The sequence below is a fragment of the Pterocles gutturalis genome, unplaced genomic scaffold (genome assembly GCF_000699245.1).
Source record: "Pterocles gutturalis isolate BGI_N339 unplaced genomic scaffold, ASM69924v1 scaffold23424, whole genome shotgun sequence".
Taxonomy (NCBI): domain Eukaryota; kingdom Metazoa; phylum Chordata; class Aves; order Pterocliformes; family Pteroclidae; genus Pterocles; species Pterocles gutturalis.
Window position 1 is genome coordinate 28,916 of NW_010133831.1, and position 25,145 is coordinate 54,060.

Sequence of the window (25,145 nt, forward strand, 5' to 3'; positions counted from 1 at the left end):
GATATTTTTCTTAAATTTAACTACGAGTTAAATCTGCCATCACTTTTTTTTAACCTTTAAACACTCAAGCCCAAATGGTCCTTTTAACTGATAACATTCTGCCCAAGATACCTGTCTGTGGTAGGGTTACACTGTACATAGGAAGGAGAGAGCAAAACCCTCTCTACTTAAACTTAAAAAGAACAATGAAAATAGAACTATATCTGGACTGCATTCACTACTATGAAACAACGAAACCATCTCATTCCCTCTTTTAACATTGCATATGGCAGATGGGTAGATCCAGTGGATAAAGCGGGTGATGGAGCAGGGAACAGAGGCCAGGCAGGGGAATGGCAGGGGTGCATGCATCCAAACAGATCACAAGGTCACCTGGGAAGCTGGTGTTACTGCCAGGGTTGGAACTCTTGAAAGTGGAACATTTGATGTGGGAAGCAGATGAGCTGGTGATGCTGGAGTAACAGTGGGGGGTGGTGGCGGAGGTGGTGCCACACGTGGTTTAGGCTTGTCAACTTCATCTAAGTTTATATCATCAAGATCTGTGGTATGAAGCTGCAGGCCACCAGCAAAACGCCGCATTGATATGGCAGGAGAAGCAGAAGGACGTCCACTTGCCAACTACGTACAACAGAACAGAAATCTGCCTTAACAGTTCGTCCGCCTGCAACAGCTCTGAAGAAATTAATGGCAAATGCTAGAACATCGCTTAGCCTAACTGCTGCTGCACAGGAGCTCTTGCCTTCTCCCACACTGAATGTACAGACATTTTTTCTCTGAAAGCCTTTCTAAAAGTATTCCTTGGGATTCCAGTTTAAAAAGAACGAAGTTGGAGTGCTGTGACAGTAGCTTCGGCTGTTGGGGCAGGGGGAGATGGCACAAAAAACCCCCCAAAACCACCCCACCCTAAAAAAAAACCTGCATGGAGTCCTCAGAATGTAAAATCGCAGTACAAATCACAGTTAACACAACTCTTGCCTCTCTAGCTCTTATGAAGACGAAGCAACAATTGCTCCTTGCAAAGGTGATTATGTAAAAGGAAAGTAATCAAAGATGGGCCTCGAAATTCCATGGCACTAAAAAAGGGAAAGGGGCTAAAGTCTGGTGTAAACATTAGACAGTAATACAAGAAGGGAACGTGAGTTTAAGCAGCTATCAAAACAAAAAGTTTAGGTTGCTACAAAATTCAGATCCTCTGGAGGTTCTGGACTTTCTAATTTCTGTTAATCAGCACCAGATACACTGTGGGCCTAAAACTCCAGAGTTTGAACATAATGAGCAGCTCACCCAAAAAAATGTTTGTGTGCCTTAAGAAGGATTCTACATACGCTGTTGAGTTGCTAACATGCCTTTTATCAGTGATCAAATTGAAGTATTTAAGAAAATCCAGCTTATACTCTTTCATTTTGCTATTTCGTAGACTCAGCTGAGGAAAATACTAGAGAGATGAGCTATCCTACAGACATGTGCATCTTATTCTAATATGACAATACTTCCCTCAAGTGGTTATCTCTGTTGAGATTCTTTGTGATCTCCTTATCTGCCATACTCACCCCTTGGTACTAAAAATTAGGTATTTCTTTGGCAGAGGTCAAGAGATCTTGACTGCTCTTATACCCAAGTATTGGGTCAAGACTGTAGTACCTGAATATTGTTCAGCTGCATTTATCTCTCAGAAGCTTTCTGCTTTTGTGTTTTATATGAGTTTAACTGCTTGGGTAGTTTCGCAGAAGAACTGTAGTAGAATATTTATGTATAATGTAATAGAAGAAATGATGGAGCAAATAGAACCCAGTGCTTGCCTTAAATTAGGGTAGAGCTCTGGAAATACCAGAGATTTTGACCTGTAATGATCCCTCTTATCGTACAAAGTAAGGGGGACGAAGATCTAGCAGAACACAGGCAGCCAAATTTAGGTAGCGAGGAAAAACTCAGCATAATCATTCCACTGTCCTGGAGACCTGAACTGAAGAGCCACATGAATCTGAGCTTGGGGCCAGGAAGAACACAAGACCAGCTGCTTTTTCAGAGCTGCTTCACATTGACCTGAAGGAAATTCATGAGAGAGTGTTCCCCAAGGGTCCCTTTTGTGGTTGCAATTTCTCGGGGATCCCGGGGGAGTTCAGCAGATTGCAGTGTTCCTCTTGAAAGCAGCTGTGCTTGGAAGACAGCCAGAGCAGCAGGATGGTGGGAAAGCCTCACTCCACATCTAGAACCATGAGGCTCTAAAGCACAATCATTATCCACAACTCCCTTTGTTTAAAGGGACTGATTAAAACACAAAACCAAACCCTATTCTTCAGGATTTTTTTTTTTTTTTTGCTACTTTCTTAACCTGTACCTTTATTCCATGCAATGCAAGGAAACATACAAGATTTCGTCATAAATTATGTTTTTGTTTGTGTAGGATACTAAAATTTATGGCTGGGCATTCTAGTCTCAACTTTATTGGCAGCACATCCCACTTAGCCCAAACAGCTCAGAAGCCAATAAAATTGTTAATTTTCTGGTGACAGGATACTTAAAAGGGACAAAATAAAACCAGTTCATTAAAATAATAAAAAAATTCCCATAAAATATAGGAGCAGCAAATGCTATAGATTGTAATTCATCAATTATTGGCATTTTTTTCCCCTCTTAGAATGAAGGCTGAGAGGGAAAGATTAAGACAGATTTTTCTCCAGTAAAAACCTCTTGCTTTTAGGAGACAACTAGTTAGCTATTTAGAAATCATAAAATATAGAGGAGCCACAATTTTACCTCAGGAGACTCATTTTCCACAGAGGAAATCTGTTCTAACCGTGTCTGACAAAGTCTTTCCACCCAATGCTGCACCTTTTCTGATTCTTCCAGGTCTTCTCGTTCTGTCTCAGATACCTTAACCATAACATCAGTTCATGAAAAAAGGTTTAGGTATAGTTATAGTACAAATGTTTCAAAACTATTAAATGTAACTTAAATTAGTTTTAAAACTAATCATGCTTCTGGGAATTATTTCCTATTTTGCTGTCTTGCATTAAATTCATCACTGTGCATGGACACTCAGTTAACTGCAGAGGTACCCTCATTTGGGCAAAAACTGACTGTAGAAACAAACATGGGAACAGAGTTATGCAGTGAAATAGCAATTTTTTTAAACTTCATTATCTTTGACATAATTAAACAAATGGTCTGCTAAGATAATTCCACTAAAGATTCAGCTAATCTTCTTTCAATATAATTTTGCACTTGATAGAACACCACGTACCTCTTGCACAAGACGATTTATTTTCAGTTGTTTTTCTTTCTCCAACATTCCTTCTTTCTCTTTGGCAAGTTTTTGCTCAAATTCCATTTCCTTTTTATTCTTCTTCAGTTCGCACAGACTGTCACTTTTTGACTTCTTTCGCTCTTTGGGAAGTTTTGGTGGTTTTGGTTTTTTGGTTTGGGTTTGTTTTGTTTTGGTTTTTTTTCAGTTAAACAGATTTTTACATCAGGTAAACACTTCACAAACTTCAAGCTCAGTACATGAGTGTCTGCCTTGAAAATTTAGCTACAGTCTGTGCAAGTACGGGCATGGTCTTTTAAAAGAAAACCTAAAGCCCATTTCCTCAGCACTTTGTAGGAAATTATACCTTATTTGGATGGCCTGTACACATTAACATAAGTTGGACAAGATCAGACAGTTCAACTTTTGTGCTCCTCTGAAAAATTACAACGTTAGGGCACACAGCCCCACTATTAAATGTTGAATATTCAAACAGTTTTGGTTAGGTCTTGATTTGCCATCTTTCTGTTCTGGCATTTTTACATAAATACAAGACAGACTGCTTTCAGGTGACAGATGCTCATGTACAGGTAGATGTGAATATCTTCATGCATATGTCCTAAAACCAGCATTGCATGCCTTAACACAACCAAAATAGGCAATTACAAAGGAAAGGCTTAGATTCGTGCAGACACTTAATTGCTCTCAGGAAAGGACACTGCATCATGAAGACAGAACACTGCATCATGAAGACCAAGTAGCTCCTACAGCTCCTAAAATCTACTCATGTGAGTGAACTATTGTATTTGCTCATTCTGTGTGATGTACATGCCTAAAAGCTTTTTGCCTTCAACACTCCTCTTACTGCAAGATTTGCAAAGGTATAACTGGGAACTGCATGCTTGGTTCGCACTGAATTTGTCTCTTTACTTTTTTTTTTTTTTAATACATTATTCTGAGGACTTTTGAAGAAGATAAAGACACGCACTGCCCACCTGTAATGAACACCTTCTGCAAAGTATTGACATACACTTCCTACTGCAGCTGGCAGGACTTGAAAAGCCCAACATATCCAAAAGGACAAAGTCCTAGGCAGGTGCACCCCAAACACATCTTCATACGTGCACATGTTAAAAGAAGAAGCATTTGACTATATAGAATGTCTAATAATAACAAAGAAAAGAGAGGAAGTAAAATTGAAACACACGGCAAACAAATTCACATATCAAACTTTGTACCTTGCGGATTGTGGGAAATTTTCCTTCATATCGATAAAACCATCCAAAAGCTACAAAAATGTAAAGGAAAAGTTGTTTTTTGAAGAAAAGTCAAGGATTGGTTCAGATTCAGGTCAATCCATGCCTATACATGTAGCTGAATAAAATTTATTTGAAGGCACAACACCAAAGGCTTGATTTCACATGACAAGTTCTTAGATGACTTATTGATCAACGCATTTAGTCACAAGTTACCCTTGTTTTACTGACACACATTTTACATTAAACAAAGCAAATGCAACAAGTAATCTTCATACAGAAGCATACAGCCATATTAATTGTTAAGATTCCTACGGTCATAATCCTATTTTACACTAGTTTTAACACACCTTATTGAAATGAAACAGTTATTCAAACTCATTCAAGCTTGTGGCAGAACACAGTGGCATCTGAGGAGACAAGAAAAGCTCAGTTTCCTAGGCTAAAATATTCTGAGCCAAGTGCATAAATATTAACACACATGTTGCTAAGTAAAAACACAAAATAATTCATTACCGTAATTTATGTAAGAAACACTGATAACAGACACAGCTCTCAATACAATCCACCTTTCTGTAGGACTGACAGATTTTGTATTTGTATCATGGTATCTTTAGAAAGCAATGACAGCAACAGTGTCATAACCTTTCATCATTTACCAAAGGAGCACGCATACTGCCCTAGCAAAACCAAATGATCAGTTCAGTGTCAAGACTGACTGTCAGGAGGAAGGGAAACACAGGAAGAATCTGAATCAGGATAGGAAGTTATGGCTGAGCAGCAAACCTGTTTGTCCTGCTTCATGAGCACTTCATCCATGTCATCTGTTTCAAGTTCGTCATGTGCAATTCCCTCTAAATCTACTAGAGAAACAAAGGAGGAAAGAAGTGAGGAGATAGAAATGACAGTCTAACTGGAGGTTCCCATGAAATGAAAAAGAGATCAGCAATGTGTGACTAGAAGTTTCCATTAAATAAAAAGAAGTTAGCAACAGGATACTGTTTCCACAGAATTGGAAAAAACTCCTGCTTCAATCAGACTGATTTCCAACTTCCTTCAACCCTGAAGAGCAGTTAGGATCTGCATATGGTCAATTAGTCTGCTCTGCTATGAAAGGAAGGCCATAGAGGTAGGTAGCTTTCCCTGTAATTAAACTATTAGCAGTTCTGGGATATCTGGCTTCAAAATGAAATATCAGCCTTATACTGTGCTGTCACTGGGGTAAACACTAGACACAAAGACAAAACTGTCCTGAAGAATCAGAAAACTAAATGGGTAGAAGTTGATTGTAGAAGAAACATTACTCCATCTCAGTTTCTCATCCGTGAAAAGTTAAGCAACTCAGGTCACACAATAAATGATGTAATCAGGTTAGGAAGTGACCCAGGTATCCCTTAAGTTACGCAATACCTGCTCACAATCACTTTTCACTTTTTCCTTTGTCTAATACTAATTCAGTACGCTCTCCACATACTATCTATAGCTCCCCACTTAGTTTCTTAACTGCAAATTAAGCTCCAAGCATCTTAAACTCCTTTGGACAACGCTGGAAAGAAAAAAGGAGATCAAGGTAGGAAAGAGAGACATCCAGCAAGGAAAATTATAGTAGGAGGGGAATATAAAGAAAAAAAAAAAGTAAAAAAAAGGTATTTCAAAGTTCACACATAATCCACATTTGAAAAATCAGGATTTTTTTTTCTCTCCAATCTGACAGATGGTCTATTTAAGGCATTAACAGATCTGCTACTACATACAGCACCTCATGGACAGATGCGGGAATTTTGCAAATTCTGAGAAACATGCCAAGCTTTCTCACGATCTGGTCACTAAATTGTTACGCCATCATCACTTCATTTTCAAGATAGTTGTCAAAAAAGCGTGAACTGAAAAAAGTCATATGCATAAAAAATTATGTGATAAATACTTTAGTCTGAGAAGGAAAATTAGATGTGAAAGGCATACTGGCAAGAAACAGATTTGTCAAAAGACCCTGGAAAAACACTTAAAGTTGCTGATTCTTAAGAATCTTTGATTTTTCTCTTTTTTTTGTCTAGTGGCTTATTGTTTTGCAACAGTGGCTTCTGTTGTATTTTTTTTATCACATTCAATATATTGTTTACTCCTCTTCATGGAAGAGAAACAAGGGAGCTTCAAGACATTCCTACAGGTGCCAAAGACTGCCAAAATAAGAGAGGACCAAGGTCTTGATGAAGAGATGAGGGAAAAGATCTTCAGATTTTTCTGAAAATTAAACACTGAATTTACTTCCTCCAAGCCAAAAGTAAGGATTCCATATCTCTTTCCTAGTTAGAAGCAAGCAGACAAAAATACTCAAAACCCTAATCTCCACTCTGATTCAGAGTAAGGGAGAAGAAAAAAGGTAACAATAGGAATAGTACGAAGTGCATTCATTCACTCCAAATGAGACTGCAAATCTAGTACTAGTTTCCTACTTTCAAACACTCCACCTCCCAAGATCTCTTTCTCAAATATAAAAATGATGTTAAATTATTTGCTGATATGACTAATGCAGAAAGCTCAAAGTTAACTCCAAATGGAAGGAAAAAAAAACAAACACTTGTTTCCCCTTCTTCATACCTTTATTTTCAAAGGTAACACAACCCAGTAACAAAATGACCATAAATCCTAAAATATTACTTATTACTATAAAAATTACTACTATAAGGTATATTTTCTTCACTAAGAAGAAAGCTCTCATATGTATACAACTTAGCATTTGAATATCAGTTTATCCACATGGACATAAAAACATGATCACATATAACATAAAAAAACCCACAGCACTACTTCCATTTCAACACACAGTGCAAATCAGCATAAGTCTACTGATCCAAGAATTGTTCCGTGAAAAGGTTGACAAGTAAAACACTGAAACAACATGGAAACCAACACATCAAAACCCCAAGGCAAAGAGAGTGACACTTCAGACAATTTCTTAGTGAGCCCTGCTGCTGCTGCTGATTGTTAAAAACCATGAGTGTTTGAGCGGATGTAGATTTTGCAAGCTAGGTACCTGTTAAATAAGAGCAGTTAAATTAATTTATCTATGCTTCCAGCCTTCTGAAAAGAACCAAGTTATACCTAGCTGGGCTTGGACACAAACTGGTGATATATTCCATACAGCTCAGTGATGTGTCTGAAACAAATAAAATACTTTCCCTAGGAAGCAGACTGAAATCAATTACTTACTCTTGCGTTTGGAACGAGGGACAGAGTGCACTTCTGCAGTTACAGTTTTTAGAGATTTGGGAGGTTCCTTAGGACCCCAGTCCTCTTCCCACTCCTTTTTAAATTTCTCTTCCTCTGCTGTTATCCTACAGGTAAAAAAATATGTAGCTAGGAATTCTTAGTATAAAACCTACAGCATCAATATAAATTCATTACAACTATTTGGTATTTAGTATGTTTATCTTTAATATAAAGCATAATAAATTGCCTCTTCCCCCAAACCAAATTCTTTTAATCAATCGAAATTTCATTTATTAAGGCAGTAAGATAATTTGTAAAATATAACTAGCAGAATAGTCTTATTTTAATATTGAGAATTCGAAGGCCAGTTATATAAACACCTGCACAGATAATAAGCCCAGAGTGATAAAAAACAACACTGACTGCCACCTTAACTGAAGACAAAAACCATCTCTCACCTAATAATTTTTTATTTTTAGAACTGGGAAGCATCTGTTAGAAAAATAGTTTTAATTAAAATACTAATTAACAGACCATCTACCACATGCCTAAATCATATTTTACAATGGTAAATTATACCTAAAAAGTGTGTGTGTCTTATTTCTAGATCTTAGCTCCATTTTGATTATTGCTTCCTAAAAATATAGTCCTAGGCTACACTAAAAAGTGACTCTTCCCAAAAAAAACCTGAATACTGATGAGATACAAACCACATTAAATTCACCATTCTAGGGAGAAAAAAAAGAAAAAAAAAAAAGAAAAAAAAAGAATTGTCACACTTCAGGACAAAGGGGTTCATAAAACACGGAAATTACCTAGAAAGTACCTACAAAAGCACTATGATCAAAAAAAGCACATTTTGTAGGAAAATTCAGCAAATCCCAGATAGGTCACAAGACAACTGCTGTAAAACCTAATAGCTTCCTATAAGGCACCTTTAAGTAATCCAAGATCTATTCTTGGCCGTAGCCTGTCTTGAACCGGTAAACTGATCAATGGTGCTGAAATTTAGCAGGTCTTAGATCTATAACGATGCTATTTATACTTAGATTACCTTTTGCATCTCTAAAACAGCTAAGGTAAATTTTAAAAATATCTACATGTGGTCAAGTCACTATTAAATCTGCACTGAGGTCACTATTTAAATTTGAAGGCATAGTCAATAGCGGGGAACACTGGACAGAATGTTTAGATTTGTTATTACATTTCATTTTAATTAAAAAAAAAATATGGGGTTACAAGTAATTTTAAGTACACAGAGTTAAGGACCTCTGCCATTTAGGCACATTTGAAATTTTTTCCTAAACTGTATGCAGGATACTAATAAAGGGCACAGTGACATTATACAAGGAATTCCTGCAGAAAGGATTTTAAAAAATGGAGCAAAGGGTCATCCTCACAAACTGTTAATTCAGGAAAGCATTCTGTTTAGTGAAACTGCCTGTCTGCAATTGCTCATTAAGTCTAAGCTCTACAATACTTAAGTTCCTATACTAACATCCTCCGTCTCCTACACCAAGGAGATTGACACTGACTTAGCCAGTGTGGGCTGTAATATGGAAAAACTTAACAAATGCCTGAGTAGCACTTGGAAATTAAACAAGGGAGATGTGCTAGACCTTACAATGAACAGGCCCCAAGGCAGCCTAGTCATCAAAGTCCTCAGTGCATGAGTAAAGATGCACTTAGTTCAGAAGGATACTGCAGAAAGTGAACATTCATTCTAACAGACAGGAGATCTGGATTTGGAGAAAGGAATCATTCTTCACCTGAGATGGTGCCTTTATAGCAGCTTTCCATGGCTACTGCAGGAATTTCTACAGCAGACCACAACAAAGAACAGGACATTATCCATTCCCCAGGAATTATAAAAGGAAAATGTGAAAAAATTCATCCACATGCTGCAGTAGAGCTGACAGCAGGACTATTAGAAGATTTTCCTCTTGTGACAGCTGGGGAATATACTCCCTTCTGTACCTCACAGATTCAGATATCCCTGCCCTTTTTCTGTCAGAAAGTTTTAGCTAATACAGGTACATGAAAAGGGACTTAAGTGAATGAATATGAATTAAAAACTGTTTAAGATGTCAGACGTGCAAAACTGAATACTTCAGGGTCTATCTTAGCTCTGAAAGGCTGCATCAAAACAGATACTGTACAATTTCACACTATCTTCCATGCAATTTCCCAAGATCATGAAAGATGGGGAGGCACTCTTTATCAGGGAGTGTAGTGATAGGACCCTCGTTTTAATCTTAAACTGAAAGAGGGTAGATTTAGATTAGATATTAGGAAGAAATTCATTACTATGAAGGTGGTGAGGCAGTGGCCCAGGTTGCCCAGAGAAGCTGTGGATGCCCCATCCCTGGAGGGGTTCAAGGCCAGGCTGGATGAGGCTTTGAGCAACCTGGGCTAGTGGGAGGTGTCCCTGCCCATGGCAAGGGGTTGGAACCAGATGATCTTTCAGGTCCCTTTCACCCCAAATCATTCTGTAATTTAGAAAGTAAATTAACTGTGACAACAACAACATGTTATACTGGTTAAAGTTTCAAATGTAAAACAATGCTTAAGTTACATTTATAGTATTGACCTTATTATGATACAATCTTTGAATGTGTCAAATTCCTAGAATCACAGATTTTTAAAACCAGAGTAGACTGTGATAATAAAAATCGGACTTCCTGAATAAAATAGAACTTTCTCCTTTCAGTGCCACACTTTTAATTTAATTAATTCTCTCCTTAGAAAAGCAAAAGCCTACTTAAAATTTGACTGAAATTTCCACTCAAGACAATCAGCATCGCATAGTCCTTACTTTAGCCTAAATATACATAGCTTTTGTTTTCAGAAAAGGATATTAAATTCCACACTGTGTACACTCTCACAGACAGTGAACAAACTACCTGTTTTTTGTTTGGTGTTATTTTAAATATAAGCTAATTGAATATGTTATCAAGCCCTTGAGTATATGCATGTTTTCCAACCCTTTAGTCATTCTTTTCTGCTTCTTCCCTGATCGTTTTCCTTACAGTATTTTTTTTCCTGTTAGATTTGAAAGTTGCAGTTCACTGAAAACAGAGCAAACAAGTTCTAAGACACAGAACTGACTTAATCTTAAGCTTCTCTATACATTTATAACATATTTTTAAAATAAGGACCCAACTTCAATTTCACACTGAATTTATTATCACCATAACCCTCACATTTTCCAGGTGCTGATTTTCAGATCAGTTTCCTATTCCATAACTGTGGCGTATTCACTCAAATGCATTGGACTCTACATTTAGCTAAAAGGAAATGTATACAATTTTATTAGAAAAGAACATGCAGAATGTTTTCAGCCAGATCAAATATTTAAGGACTCTTTTTCAGGCAAGCATATTGCCAGTGTAGGTTTTTACTTACTGCTCTATTTCTCTGCGATATCTCTCTTCTTCCTCTGCAGCCTTCTGGGAAATCTCCAGTTTTCTTCTATAAGAGGAATTAGGACATAATGATAAAAATATTTTCTGAGTAAGAACTTGCACAAAGTGTGTCAGCACATAGTTAGTAAAAGATATAGACAGTAACTACGCATACATATGCATTGGGGAAAAATGCTCATTTTCAAAAGTTGTCTTTAAGATACCAAGGGTTCAATATACTTTCATAGGAACCCTGAGGACACTCATGACCACCTGGATAATAACAGCATATCACCTATTTAATTCTGTAAGTCACTATCTCCTTCTGAGACAATTCCAGTGTGCTATCGTGAGAGTATAAAATTTGTAACCATCCATCCTGCTAAAAATAAAGGATGAGGGAATGGCACCAAGAAAATAGCATCACACTGAATCACAGGGGTCTGATGGTCAGGGAACAAAGCGACCCTTCACTCAAGATGTGTTTGAATGCTATTAACTTCGAAAATCTACAACATCAAGAGCACCACAGGATAAGGATTTATGAACAGAGAATCTGCAACAGCAAAATTAAGTTAATCTAAGTTGGGAATCTTTTCACAGTTGTTCCTGTCTTGCAAATCCAAGCTAAACTTTTCAGACTGTCCTATGCAGAGTCCTTACAATCTCTCTTTCTCTTGCTGCTCTTTGATGATTTTGTTAGTCTCCAGTGCAAGTCGCTTCTGATGCATTAACTCCTGACGTTCTTGCTCACGGAGACGTGCTTCTCTCTGCCTTTCTTCTTCAGTCATGAACAGCTCCTTTCCCTGCAATCAGAACCAGCACCAAAATAAGTTGTGAAAAAAATCTCATGAATGTAGACGTTCTAGGAAATAATTCAAAACCAATTATGTACTAGCACATCTGCCAGTTCCTCACGTTACTTTTTTGAGGAACACTTTCTGAAAGGCCCTCAAAGATATGAACATGTCATTCCAAAGAGCTACTCCACTTTCAGTCTTAAGGTTATGACATGCTAAACACCTCAGAAGAGGCATGCAACTACTGAAGCAGCAATAACAATGTAGGGTCATGCCAAAGACATGCTCAGTCTGTCACCCAGAAAAAAAACTCCACTTTATACTTTCTTGAAATCTAAGCAATGCAATGCTAGAAAACAGCACACTGAACGAATCCCAGTGTGCAAGACAACTACACAGTTACTGAGTTTCAGTGCTCTTGTGTTTGGCTGCTGAGGAAATTCAGGAACCCAAACAAAGGGAACACACATTGCTAAAAGGTTATGTATAGGTGATGTGTTTCAGTTGTTTTTGTTCCTGTTTCATTTGCTTTACAGTTACGACACCAGCACTATTTTCTGTTCAATTTCTATTTTCTATTCAATTCAATATTTCCATGGTGCTATTTGTGGAACACTTTGATAACATTTATTAAAATCCCATGTTAATTAGGAAGGCAGACTTTTTCACGTCTCTAAGGCTCAAAGTAGATAACTTGAGCAAAACAGGCAGTGAAGAACACCTTTGCACCATGGTCTTTGCTGACCAAAATCAGGAGCAGAGGAGCTGCTTCCTTTTGCAACCTCTTCTTCAGTACAGAGATGAGTACTGAGGGAAGAGGAGACATGCAAGGTGAAGTAGGGTGGAGCAGAAGAGTTCCATAGCAAAAATTCACCACTTTAAGGATGCAATTCCAGTGGTATATGCTGGACTAGATCCCACCTTTTCTAACAGTTGGTAACATATCTGGGAGTCAAAACTAAGTCCTTAGGATGTTGAGTTCCTGGAGCTTAAACAGCTAGTCTGAAACATTTGTTTAAACAATGTCTATGATGCCTTTGGGCAACTGCATTTTTTCTTAGTGTAAGAGTGCTTGAATTAAACCACTAATTCCTTAATATAGCTACACAGTATGCATGAACTGTTAGGAAGTAGCTTAAAAGATTAAATCTCGTTTTCCCTATTTAGTTCAGCTGCAAGGCAATTAGAAAACACCTTATTTGATTAGTCTATGGAACTTGAGTATCCTCTTGTACATAACAATGCATTTTACTATAAGGAGGATTAAAACAGTGAAAACCTTAAAACATTTACTGAAAGCTACTCTGAAGTCAATGGGAAGATTTAACTAATTTCAGCTGGCTTCAGATTAGGCGCCAAAGGTCTATAGTTCTGTTGTACAAAACAGCGGAAATGGAAAATTGAACAATTTTCAATGTGTTGATACACTAAAGAGATCAGATAAACAGTTACACAAGGAATTAATTTGGATTAAGACTAATATATGAGCTATTCAGAAGGAAAAATTAATTGAGTCCAATCCAATTCACCTTTCATGTTTCAGCAGAAGCGGCTATCTATTAGAACAGAAGATCTCAGACATGAGAAACCATTACGATAAAGTTAATTTCCATTCTTTGTCAAGGGAACAGTTTTGCGCTGGCCCATGGCCATGAAACTGTTTTGAGAATACTGTGAACAATTAGCAATTAAATAACCAAAAGCCACTCAACACTGCCCTGGTTTGACAGAATTTAGTAGTATAGACATTATAATGAAACACAGCTTTACTTCTTATTTATTTTTACAATTTATTTGTCTACATAATAATTTTCACAAATATTCTGCGTTTACAAACACACTACTTACAGCGCCTGCTACCACAGAGATAGTCAAAGTACGGCTACTTTTGAGCACTCTAACAGCCTGCAAATTAAAACAAAACAAAAATCACTCTGAATTAAGTGACAAAAGGCTTGCATATATAAGAAGAAAGATGCTGGCTGTCAAGGCTGGAATTTCCAGAAGACCCACCTGAATTGAACAGGGTGGTAGGTATTCAAATCTCCAAATTCCCATGTTCAATACACAACCTCTTTGGTTAAGTAGCCCGACATCAAGACATTCTTGTAGCCAGGAAAGCCACACAGATGCTTAGTAAGCTCACAACTATGTATTTGGGGAATTAGGAACACCTTACCTCTTTATGATCCACATTAGAAAAGTCCACTCCATTTACCTCAACAATCTGATCACCAACCTAGAGGAGTTAATTCAAATTTTAGTACAGATGCTAAATTAGTACATACATTAAATTAAAAAAGATATACTCTCTAACCTTCTTAACACAATAATCATGGCTACTGGTAGAGTACAAGGGAACAGACCAGAAACTGTCCAGGCCTGCATATCCTCCCATATTAGCATTTCCTATTGCCACTGTCTGAGACTCAGTACTGAGCTCCATAGACTACTGGTCTGACCCATGAGGGCACTTCTCATGTCCTTAAAGTTTAGGAAACTCACTTCATTTGACATGTAACCATACAGTATTTCTTTCCAATGGAAAAAGAAAACCAAACACAGCTAGTGACTTTACAGTGACCCAGAATCCTTGAAGTAGTAAATACCAAACAAAACTTCCCTGTGTTACCTACCTTGGAAGGTGGCGTACTTACCTCTAAGCCCACCTCTGCAGAAAGAGAACCCGGCTTAACATTGCTAATAAAAATGCCTGGTTTTTGTGTTGGACCACTGGAAATACTGGTGTAACATAAAAAAACATAATAAGAATAATAATACAGTGTAATGCAGTGAGAAGTCATTGTTGTTTTCTCATAATTTGTTTCTGATTGAAGAATGTTGTGGTATTAGCCTACTCCGAAACAAACACCAAAATCTGCCAGTACACACACAATAGTTTATCATCCTACCTTTCTATCCTTCACACCACAAAACTGTGATTTAAGAAAAAGCTAAAAGAAAAATATTCAAGCTTCTGGATTTTTCCTTAGATGTTGAAACTAACATAGCATACTGACCTACACTGTCAAAGGGACTGGGACACTAATGACATTGGAAAACAAGCATGTAACACAATGAAGAATTACTAATTGCTTGCACTTCTACTCGCTGAACTGCAGTATACTATCTGTATAATACAATGTTATTTTTCAGGATTATTTATTAGGAGCAAGAAAGATGTTTCAACCAGGGGCCAACATCTAGCCTGGAAACTTTAAGCTGCAGTCTAAGCTGGCCCCAAACACAGCAACGATTTTTGTAGATAATATATCCAGCAGGTGATGCTGAACCACCCCTCCAGGTCTGCAAATAATTTTTTTAAAAACCTTTAGATCTTCCAAATAATAGGAAAGTAAACTTCTGCTTTAGAAAATATTCTGTGCAGTTCAATCTTGATAACTTCAACTATATATTCCTAAATATATAAGAAATCCTACAATATCCCTTCCACCCCAAAACCTCCATAGCTAGCTACAAAGACAGGAGTCTGAGAAGCACCAGTTCACATTGCTAAAAATCTTGCAAATTCAACATTACTTTTAGGAACTGGATATAGCTGTGTGATGGCTTCTCAGTTCTGAAAAGGGTCATAGAAGGCATTCTAAGTTCAGGGAGTGAGCCTGACACTGGACAGTACTGGAACGTGCTACTTCACAGACCAGCCTTTAGAATTATTCCTAAATGTAAACACATTTAAAAGATCCAATTCCATGACAACTTGTATTACGTCACTTTCAGCCTGCTCTTATTTTTGAATTTAAAATTTTTTTTGGTTTAAGTCAGAACTTGTAACGTAGGTATTTATGCTTTGTCTAGTAATACATAACTTGTGCCACAGATATCCTTCTGTTCCAGTTTGCCTTCCTGACCCAGCATGGATCCCAATTCTTCTGATATCATATCCGTTAAGGATGGAAATAACTCCCTTGGATGTCTTGCTTAACAAACCAGTGACATTAAGGAAGGAACACATACCCACCTGCATCCCATGCCTTTTGTACCAATCAAGCTAATGAAGACTTTCTTCTCTTTATTGTTCCTCCCTCCAGAAGAAGCAAGACCAGCAACACTGCCCTTTCCTTCCTGTAGGGGGAATAAAAAGTGCTGCAGATATTACTCTGTGTTGAAGTCTTATCAAGACTACTATAAAACTTCACGAAGCCAGGAACACACCCTGCCAACATCAAGATAAGATTCCTCCGAGGTCCTGCTGGAGATGAATGTGAAGTACAGTCATTTCAGTGGAGTTGCACAGCTGAGGTGAAAGACTGGACTTATCTTTCTATTTGGAGAAGACTGTTTAAATAGTCAAACTTTGTCTTCAGAAAAGGGTGAAGGAAAATTAGAGGAAAGCGATATGGGAAAATAATCATTTAGATGTTCCTTGACAAAAGAGCTGGAAAAATACATGATAGTGCTCACTATTTAACTAAGTTTTTCTTCCTGAAAGCAAAAGAATGGTAATTGCGGTCTTTCTTTTCACTGCTGCAACCCATAAAAGTCACTTGCATTCATACCTCTCATTCCTCCACTAATGTAGCTAAAATAGGCCAAATAATCTGTCAAAGATTTATACAGTAGAATGGCTTGGCAAGTTAATAAGCTCAAGCGAAATAATGTACCAGTTAATAAGTAAAAGATAGATCATTTGTATCCTGCCTTTTCCTTATCTAAAGATTCTAGAATAGTTTCATATCACAAAAGATGTTTCTCCCAGAACACTTGTAACAAGATATGGTGGTATCATAGAAATACACACAATAACTTTTGTGATAAGGTCAGAGGAGAAAGTGTTTCCGAACCATTACAGATTTCCCAGAAGACATCTTAATAAAATATTGATCTCTTACCCCAGAGTCTGACACAAACTGGTCCACATATTGCCACTTGAGGGGTTCATCTGCTGAACTGGAAGGAAAATGTACTTTTAAAATAATGGGGACAAAATAAATGTGAATGTATTCAAAAAGCTACTTTGGAATGTGGCCTATACTGCTTGCATCCACAGGCTCCTTTGGGAGCAACACAACTGGTTTATTTTCCAGCAATTTAAATACAATATCAAACAAGCATACAACTATTTAGGCTAGTAAAGCTGATCAAATATAAAATTGAGGAAACCTCCTCAAGTGAAATATTTTTGGGAAACTCTAAGAAACACTGAAAATAATAATAATTACTTGAATAGCTTACATAACTACCTATGCAGAGAGACACCTCCTGTCATTAAGATTTATCAGACATTTCACTTAAAGTTTCAATTTTTCAACAAAAATTGGAAGAAGACAATAACTTGAGATTTTCTAAGCTCTGAAACAATCCTGAAATGTTAAGTACATAGAGAAGCAGTGGAGCTCTCTATTAAGCTAGGTGCATTGATAATAAAATTTCCAGGCAATATCCACAAATAATGAGGAAATAGAAATTGGTTCAATAAAGTAGGCAACTGGCATAAGAAGTCAGATTTGTCAAACAAGACATTTGCTTGTTTATCACAAAGGGCGTGACATTTTAATCAGCTACAGACATGCCCATTCACACATTTTCAAATATACAGATAAACACAGAGATTCTTTGAATATTGAAGAGACTACATGAAAATGAATAATCAAATTTGTTTTCAAATTAAATACCATTACCTTTTGACAGGTATCATGCCAATATCTGCAAAAGAACAATACTCTGTTAAGTAACACTTTCTACACATCACTAGCAATCTAATAATTAGTGATACAGGGGATTTTTTTGTTACTTACGTCTTACTTTTATGGACACTATTTTCTTTGTACGAATGAGGTTTATGACTTCTTCATGTGTGCATGATGAAATGGAATATCCATTTATACGAACTATCTCATCTCCAACCTCAAAAAAGGGAGAAGAAAAAATAAGTTGTGAATTAATGCTTAAAAGTTTTTAAGCAATGATGCAATCTGACAATCATTTTGATGCAAAGGTTTGATAATGTCGAGTCCTGAATACTTTTTGAATTTCAGGTAATGTCCAGATCAGATTTACCTGTATTTGTTTGAACTTAATATTAACACTAAAAGGGCAGATTAATGGTCAAATAACAATTTCATAAATATCTAGTGGAAATCATAAAAATAAGTCTCTATACATCAGACTTGTACTCCACAGATTACCTTAAATACAAGTATTCGTGTTTCAATTAATATAATTTGGGAGTGGTTTTCTTCCTCTATACTTCAGCAGTTCAAGTTTGCTTTTACCGTCTGTTCTCTGAGATACCTTCTTAACTAGTTTGATCAATAGGAAACTAAACTTGGTCTTATTACCTTACCTGATTATGGATTCGGAACAATACATTATTTTAATGCAATTTCAGGTGCAACATCTGATTAATTACAACAGTCACACACTAGCATAATGAATGCTTATTCTGGGGTGCAGTAGCTTAAGACTTCTTGGATCATCTACATTAGTTACAAAATTGCATGCTACTTGTGACAGATTTTCAAGCGTTTCACAGCAGCAACTAATCATACAGTATGGTTGAGAAGATGGTACCACCACCCTACTGTGGCCCCTAGGCTGCAGCATTCACCTTTGTATGACATGAAAAAAGTGAGAAAACTTGAGACAGAAACATAGAAGCAGCTCCCACCAAACAGAAGGCAAGTCAGTCACTTATTCCCAAGCTTACTGAGGCCTCTGTGTGCATGCAATATATATATTTGGACTCCATAGGTGACACGGTGCATAGTCAGCTACAGAACAGACCAAGAACACGCACTCTGAATAGCAGAGACAAAACTAGTGTTATCCCCAAGGCAAATTTAGATGAAGACAACTTCACTGAAAGAAATAGTAATCTGCACTCTGTCTTCCACACTAAAGGATTGGCTCTGGGTCTCTGTACAGATACCCACACTCTTTGATTATCTTCCAAACCTATGTGCCTTTTGTCTCACAAATTGGGTATACAATGGACTGAAAAGCAACTGGATTTTTCCACACAGTTTTCACCTGTTGTGCAGAAAAACAAACAGGTATTCCAGAGCAAAAAATAATACTAGATAACTAAGTATATACTAGTGTAAGAGACAGCCCTCATTGCCAGTGTGTACTATCTGCCTCAAATGAGTTCAATATTTTTCTGAACAAATCACATAAAAACTCTCATGAAAGAATAAGAGCAGAAACACAAAAATAACTGAACAATCCTCCAGCATCCATCTATATGCTAGGATACTGCACCAAAAAAAAGTAGCATATCTGGAAGCCAACCTTGGGTAACATGACATTGGGCCTGCCATCACCTCCTGTCTTTTTTCATATGTAATAAGTATTATTGAATCTTCCTACTGTGATCTGTTCAGATTTTAAAAAACCCAAAATGAAGAAACAACAAAACAAGAAACCACCTGCTTATCTTCTTCACTTCTTTAGCTAACTTTTCTACTTCTTCTGGGAAGTGCCATATTCTCTGCAATAGCACACAAAACATTAACAACACGTTCACTGTATCAGCACAGCTCATGTAGTGCCGTTTCCTCTACACGGAACTTAAAGATTTTCATCTGCCACAACACAACATCAGAAGGCTACAAAAGCAAAGAAAATGCAATATGTGACTGTCCTGCAGGAGAGAATACCTTCACAGAGGCAGAACATGACTGTGGTCCCCAGCCCCTAACCAGTGGGACTGCTGCTCCACCTGCTGGACATCCAAAAATGTCACTCAGGGCAATGGCCTGTGTGTGCAATTTGCAGCACTCCTAAGAGCTTGACAGTTTTCGTTTAGGCCAGTTAGATTTTTAATATGATCTTTAATAAAACAGGAAACAGGCCAGTACTAAAGGCTTTTGAACGTACAACCTGTGCTAAAAAAGCAGGACCAGACAAGGAAACGCACACAGGGTCTGCAGTTTAGTGTTGCACCCAATAGCTCTTACTATGAAAGAATACTTGCTTAACCAACTTGTTCCAAACATTCAAAATCACATCCATCCAGTTACCTATTCAACCACCCATCCCACAGGCCTGGCAGCCATGCCACTGCAGTTCTCTTTCTCCTGCAAATACACCACTAAATTCTAAGCTAGTTCCCTACCCCAAACCCAAGAATTTAGTCTAGAGCTGTTACATTGCCCTCATCACTTCAGGAATTCCATTGTAAATAATGTATTTTTAGGACTGGGATTAACACTGGCAATGCAACTGTACTGCCAAGAAGCAAAATGGCTCAGAGACAAGTCAGGCTTGTGTCCCCATGCAGAAAGTCTTACTATCCTCTAAAAACCATAAAGACTCTCAGCCTACTTAGGATTCTGCTGATTATTCTATGAAATGGTAAGAAAGCGAGTGACCTCTGCTTTTCAAAGGAAGGTTGAGTTCCTCAATAATAAAATGCTCAAAAAGCTTCCTCCATTCCTGTCTCTGAATTACTCACTTGCAACAATGCCAGAAGTTTGCGTATTACTGTTCAACCTTAAGTACGCAATCTTGACCTCATTTGATCTACCTAGACTTTTCTATCAGTCTTACATATTCATTGGTGTTGGGGCTTTTTGTTTGTTTTTAGTTTAGTTCAAGATTCCTCCTCCACTCACATCTGTATCATGCAGGCTATAACAGACCATGAAGCCCGGGCTTGCACAAATCCAGGTTTTAAAGAGGGTAACCTTATCTGTTACTAACTGCAATGCCTTAACACACAGAAGCACCCGAGTTTGAGGACTGCAAATGGCAGTGCCATTTGTGAGTCTCCATACAGCTTCTGTATCAGCAGAACTAGTGTTGATCTGAGGATGTCACCATTCACTAAGCGAGTCACATCCCTTAGTATTATATCATCTCCCTAAGAGGCACACACAAAATTATCAATGCAGCTGAGAGCATATTTTATTTTTTTCTCCCATATGGGAATGAGCTTTTCCCATATAGATATTTTTAATATTCCTCTTTGCTGAGCATCAGAAACAAAACTAGAAGACACTCTAGTACTCTTCACTCATCCTAATGACATTTCTGTTACCAACTTACAATGTGTGACTGATGGCATTTTAGAAATACCCCAGTCTATGCTGAACTACAAGAGACATACAGGCACGTAACAAACTGCTTCTCTTTAGGACACTTGAACAGCTTTTCCTGCAAAAAAAAGTGTCCATATACTGAAGTAATTAATAGTTGTTTTCATATATTTTATTACTTTTGTACTGGTATTACTGTATACCAATCTTCTGAGAAGCAGCACAGCAAAGTCTGCAGCACAGAGCAGAGTAGAACAGTAACAATTATTTTGTTATTATATATCAGTTTCCCCTTTCCCTATCAAACAGGGAGATGACAGACTTTCAAAAGAAAGGCTCCAAACCTAACTTTTCCCAAGTAGAATGACTATTATTTGTAACTTTTAACATGAGAAATAGAGTATTTAGTGCTTCCAGGAAATCACTGTTGTTTCAAATTTCGCATTTTGTATACTTCTTCCACTTTCATCATTCATACTCATCTCCATTTCTTTGTATTCAGCAGAATCCCCACAGACATAAGTACCAGAAAGCTGAGGTGAAAAGAAAAAAAAAAAAAAATTAAGTACATTTCTTCATGAAGGGACAAAACACTTGCCTTTTAGAGGAAACTGTAGTCAAAAAGGGGCCAAAACTGCAAATGCCTCAGTAAGCCTTCATGATTGTTCAGTCATTTTAATGTAACGTGGACTCTACTTCAGGGAGAAATAATGCAAAATGAAGTGGAATTTTTAAAAAGCAGGATGTAAAACTGATGGTATAACAGATCATTATACCTTTCTCAGAGAGCATTTTTGAGATAGAAAATGTGTGGAGATTTAGTTAAATAAAGCATGTGGGTGAAATTTCAGAAGCAGTTGGCTTTACTGTGAGAGAGCAATTTAGAACAATGGACTGCCTGTCAGCCCTTGTTATTCAGTGGGGTTTAGAAAGTGCCTAGTGTCACTATTATGAAGGCACTTTAGGCTGAGCTTTAACACCACATATCAAAAACCAGAAGTCAGACAGCCACATTAGCTGCAAAGCACCTTCTGTTCATATTAGTACATATAATCTAACCCTAACAACTTCATAGTCAGTCTCAAGCATATTTCTCCCTTATCGTCCCTACTTTGTCTGCCAAACATTAACCATGATCCGAGTAGCAGTACAATTTGTATAATCCAGCCCAAAGATCCTTTACAATCCCATTCACAGTCACCAACATGTAGTACGATGGCCTCAGCCACAGAAAGCCAGTAGGGCCTTTTGGTACACTGAGAAAAAACAAAATTCTACATCCTTACAGTACCACAACTAAGCACAACACCTTATCTATTGATCGTGTCAAAACATTAGCCTGAAACAAGCAGAGCTGCAACACAGCCTAAGATGAACGTACCAGCCTGACAGTTTAAGACAGTGGCTATTAAGTCCTTGGCTGCTCAGCATCCTTAATGCCCTCCAGTATTTTCCAGGGGATGTTTTCAAAAGCCATGTAAGTGACTGGTCTTTGTCTTTTTCTCAGTCTTCTAGCTGTGGAGGAAGGATGCAGCTGGTATCTCTCTACTAAGCTGATCACAATCCAGGAACAAGTCTCTTGTCTCACTGTGTAACACAATGCACGAGGTAAACGAGCTGTTGCAGTGCAGACTCTGGGAAGGTCCATCAATGTCATTTTCCTAAGCTACCCACTGGTAAATCCCCTGCTTAAAAGTAGGCTACCTACACATCCAGCACAGCGTTTGTGGTGTCCTACACCACCCTCTCAATTCTAACTAAACACAGAATTTGTGGGAGCATATTCCTCATATTTGTGGTTTTGTTCTAGGAAGGAGCTTCTAAAAGCGTCCAGGGAGCCAGTCATGCATCTGTCCAGAGCAGGCTGACAGAAGATGGGACTAATTCAATGATAATTCTGAATGGGATATATAGGTACGAATGCACAAACAAAAGGGCACATATATGCAAACAGAGAGAGAAACATTTATTTACATTTTAGAAAGCTCTCAGCATTAAATATACAAACATGGTACCCTAGCTTTGACTGCTTTGTCGACAGATTTTTTTTTTTTAATCTATGAGCGTGATAGGCTTACACTGAAGCATATCTTCAAAACTCATTAAACACTGTAATGAATCATGCCACTCTAATACATTTTGGACTGGTGTTAAATACAATCCTTAAACATCAATACTTCCAGCAACTATTCACATTCAACAAACTAAAAGTAGCCAGCCATATCAGCCTTTCTACTCAGAAACAGAACTTTAATACACCTAATCAGCTTCAAAAGCATAGAAAGATGCAGACATCTGCCATAGCAATTGTTCACTTCTCTCTTTACTAAGATAAGTAGAAGCAAGAAATGACACACCCAAAACAAACCCAAACACCCAAAACTTCATTAATGCAAACTGCATAAGTCCCGATTTAGAAAAAAATGTTTCTATACACAATTATTTTTGCCAACTCTTTTACAGTTCACATATCTAAAATTTAATCACTGGAAGCACAATTCTAAGCAGTACAAAGGATACTGGAAATGGTTAAAAATAGGTTATTTTTTTAAAAAGTACTTCAGTTGCATAAACCAAAACCCCCAACAAGTTACACATGAAGTTCAAATAAACACTTAATTCCAAAAATTAGACTCGTGCAAGGTAGAATTAACATGTTTAGTATTTATATGCGCTGTTCTACATTTAATCAGAATTTGTCAACATAAAACACGCTTCCACATTCTAGTTAGAGATCTTTCTTTCCATTTTCTTACATTTAACTGTTGCTACTCATGAAGTAGTAACACTCCAGAAAGCCTTTTTGTCTTCAAAAATCATATCCCGAATAAGAAAAAGAGGTTTACATATCATTAAAAATGGTGAAAAGAACATTTTTAACAACTTGATTTACCATTGGTATAATGATACTTACTATGGCATTAACTTACATATTTTATGAATTTTATTACAAGAGACGAAGAGCAACTTAGCAATAGTTATTTCTAAATATTAAAAAACAATTCTTACTGCCTGCTTCCCTAACACCATAGCAGAAGGCTTTTTGCAGCACAGCAACAATGAATATAATTTTCTTACCTGAAGCCCAACATTGTCTGCCTGTCCTCCTTTAACTAACTGGGAGATGAAGAGGCCACAATTAAATTCCACTCCACCTCTCACACTTATTCCAAGTCCTTCAGGATGCAAACGATCCAATCTCACCTCTTTCAGCTTTCTGCAAAAATGGAAGATACTTGGCTCTTCAGCTGCACAACACTTTGTGACAATAATGTTTCATCTGAAAGTTACACATTATTTTTCTCTTACAACATTTAGGCATGAAAAAAAGGCAGGTTGACTGAGGTTTGGATGGATGCGTTTCAGCTAAAGCCATCAAGTATTTTTCATAAGAACTGACATCTGCAACCATTGAAGCTGTCTGCTTCTAGAGGGCTAGACCTATAAGAATTTTTTTATTATTAAAAATGCAGGAAAAATGAGAAAAGATTGTTTCAACTGGAAAGCATTGGTGTTGACTCCTTTACCCTGCTTTTACTACATTAAGTTACTTGGCAAACAATTACAGGTAGCTCAAAACTGTACTTCTAGCAAATATAGCAAAAGTAAAATAATTATACCCAGCTCTACATAGGTGACTGATATTTTACTCAGAATTTATCTGAAAACTCAGTCATTATTTCCTGCTTGTATATAAGGTAGCTGCATTGTTCTACATCCTCTTACCGTGATCTTTTGGGTGTAAGCTGATCATACTCCACCTGGTGTTTTAACGGGATAAGTGGGCGGATAGCATCAAATAGAGGCAACCTGCTTGGTTCATTGATCACGAGTTTTAGGTCCCCCACAAACACTGGGAGATTCATAGATCTACAAAAACACAGGGAGAAAGCAAGAACAGGTAATCAACACACCAATGCAAAGCATCATTTAATAACTTGCTGTACATCTGGCTTCAATATTTGCATGTCTCTTCAACCTACTAAAAAAGTTATTTATGCAAATATTGTTTTAAGCAAAGGAAAATAGCCTCTGAGAAACCTAATCCTTCTGTAAGCAAAGAGGAATAATAACTACCCGCTTCAAAGTTAACTGAAATCTCCTACATATTGGCTTTTTCTTTTAAGGTCACATACATCACTTTTATGGATGACATCTTTAATTTCATTCTAAGCCCCCAAACAATCTATGGAGCCATTTGGAAATAACTTTCCAGAACAGACATACCT

General features: G+C 37.3%; 1 protein-coding gene across 1 annotated transcript in view; it reads right to left on the reverse strand.

The window, feature by feature from the left end:
* USH1C (Usher syndrome 1C (autosomal recessive, severe)) overlaps positions 1-24,786 on the reverse strand; it is a gene marked incomplete at its 5' end in the record, with an annotated part of 38,380 nt that extends 13,594 nt beyond the window's left edge. The window contains 17 exons of the mRNA XM_010081394.1: positions 373-618; positions 2,758-2,874; positions 3,245-3,387; positions 4,253-4,255; positions 4,476-4,532; positions 7,711-7,835; positions 11,116-11,181; positions 11,778-11,920; positions 13,763-13,819; positions 14,094-14,153; positions 14,572-14,656; positions 15,897-15,991; positions 16,768-16,825; positions 17,557-17,581; positions 17,674-17,782; positions 23,995-24,133; positions 24,643-24,786. Coding sequence (XP_010079696.1) covers positions 373-618; positions 2,758-2,874; positions 3,245-3,387; positions 4,253-4,255; positions 4,476-4,532; positions 7,711-7,835; positions 11,116-11,181; positions 11,778-11,920; positions 13,763-13,819; positions 14,094-14,153; positions 14,572-14,656; positions 15,897-15,991; positions 16,768-16,825; positions 17,557-17,581; positions 17,674-17,782; positions 23,995-24,133; positions 24,643-24,786 — 1,672 coding nt within the window. The remainder of the gene's footprint in view (positions 1-372; positions 619-2,757; positions 2,875-3,244; positions 3,388-4,252; positions 4,256-4,475; positions 4,533-7,710; positions 7,836-11,115; positions 11,182-11,777; positions 11,921-13,762; positions 13,820-14,093; positions 14,154-14,571; positions 14,657-15,896; positions 15,992-16,767; positions 16,826-17,556; positions 17,582-17,673; positions 17,783-23,994; positions 24,134-24,642) is intronic.
* Positions 24,787-25,145: the final 359 nt, after the last annotated feature.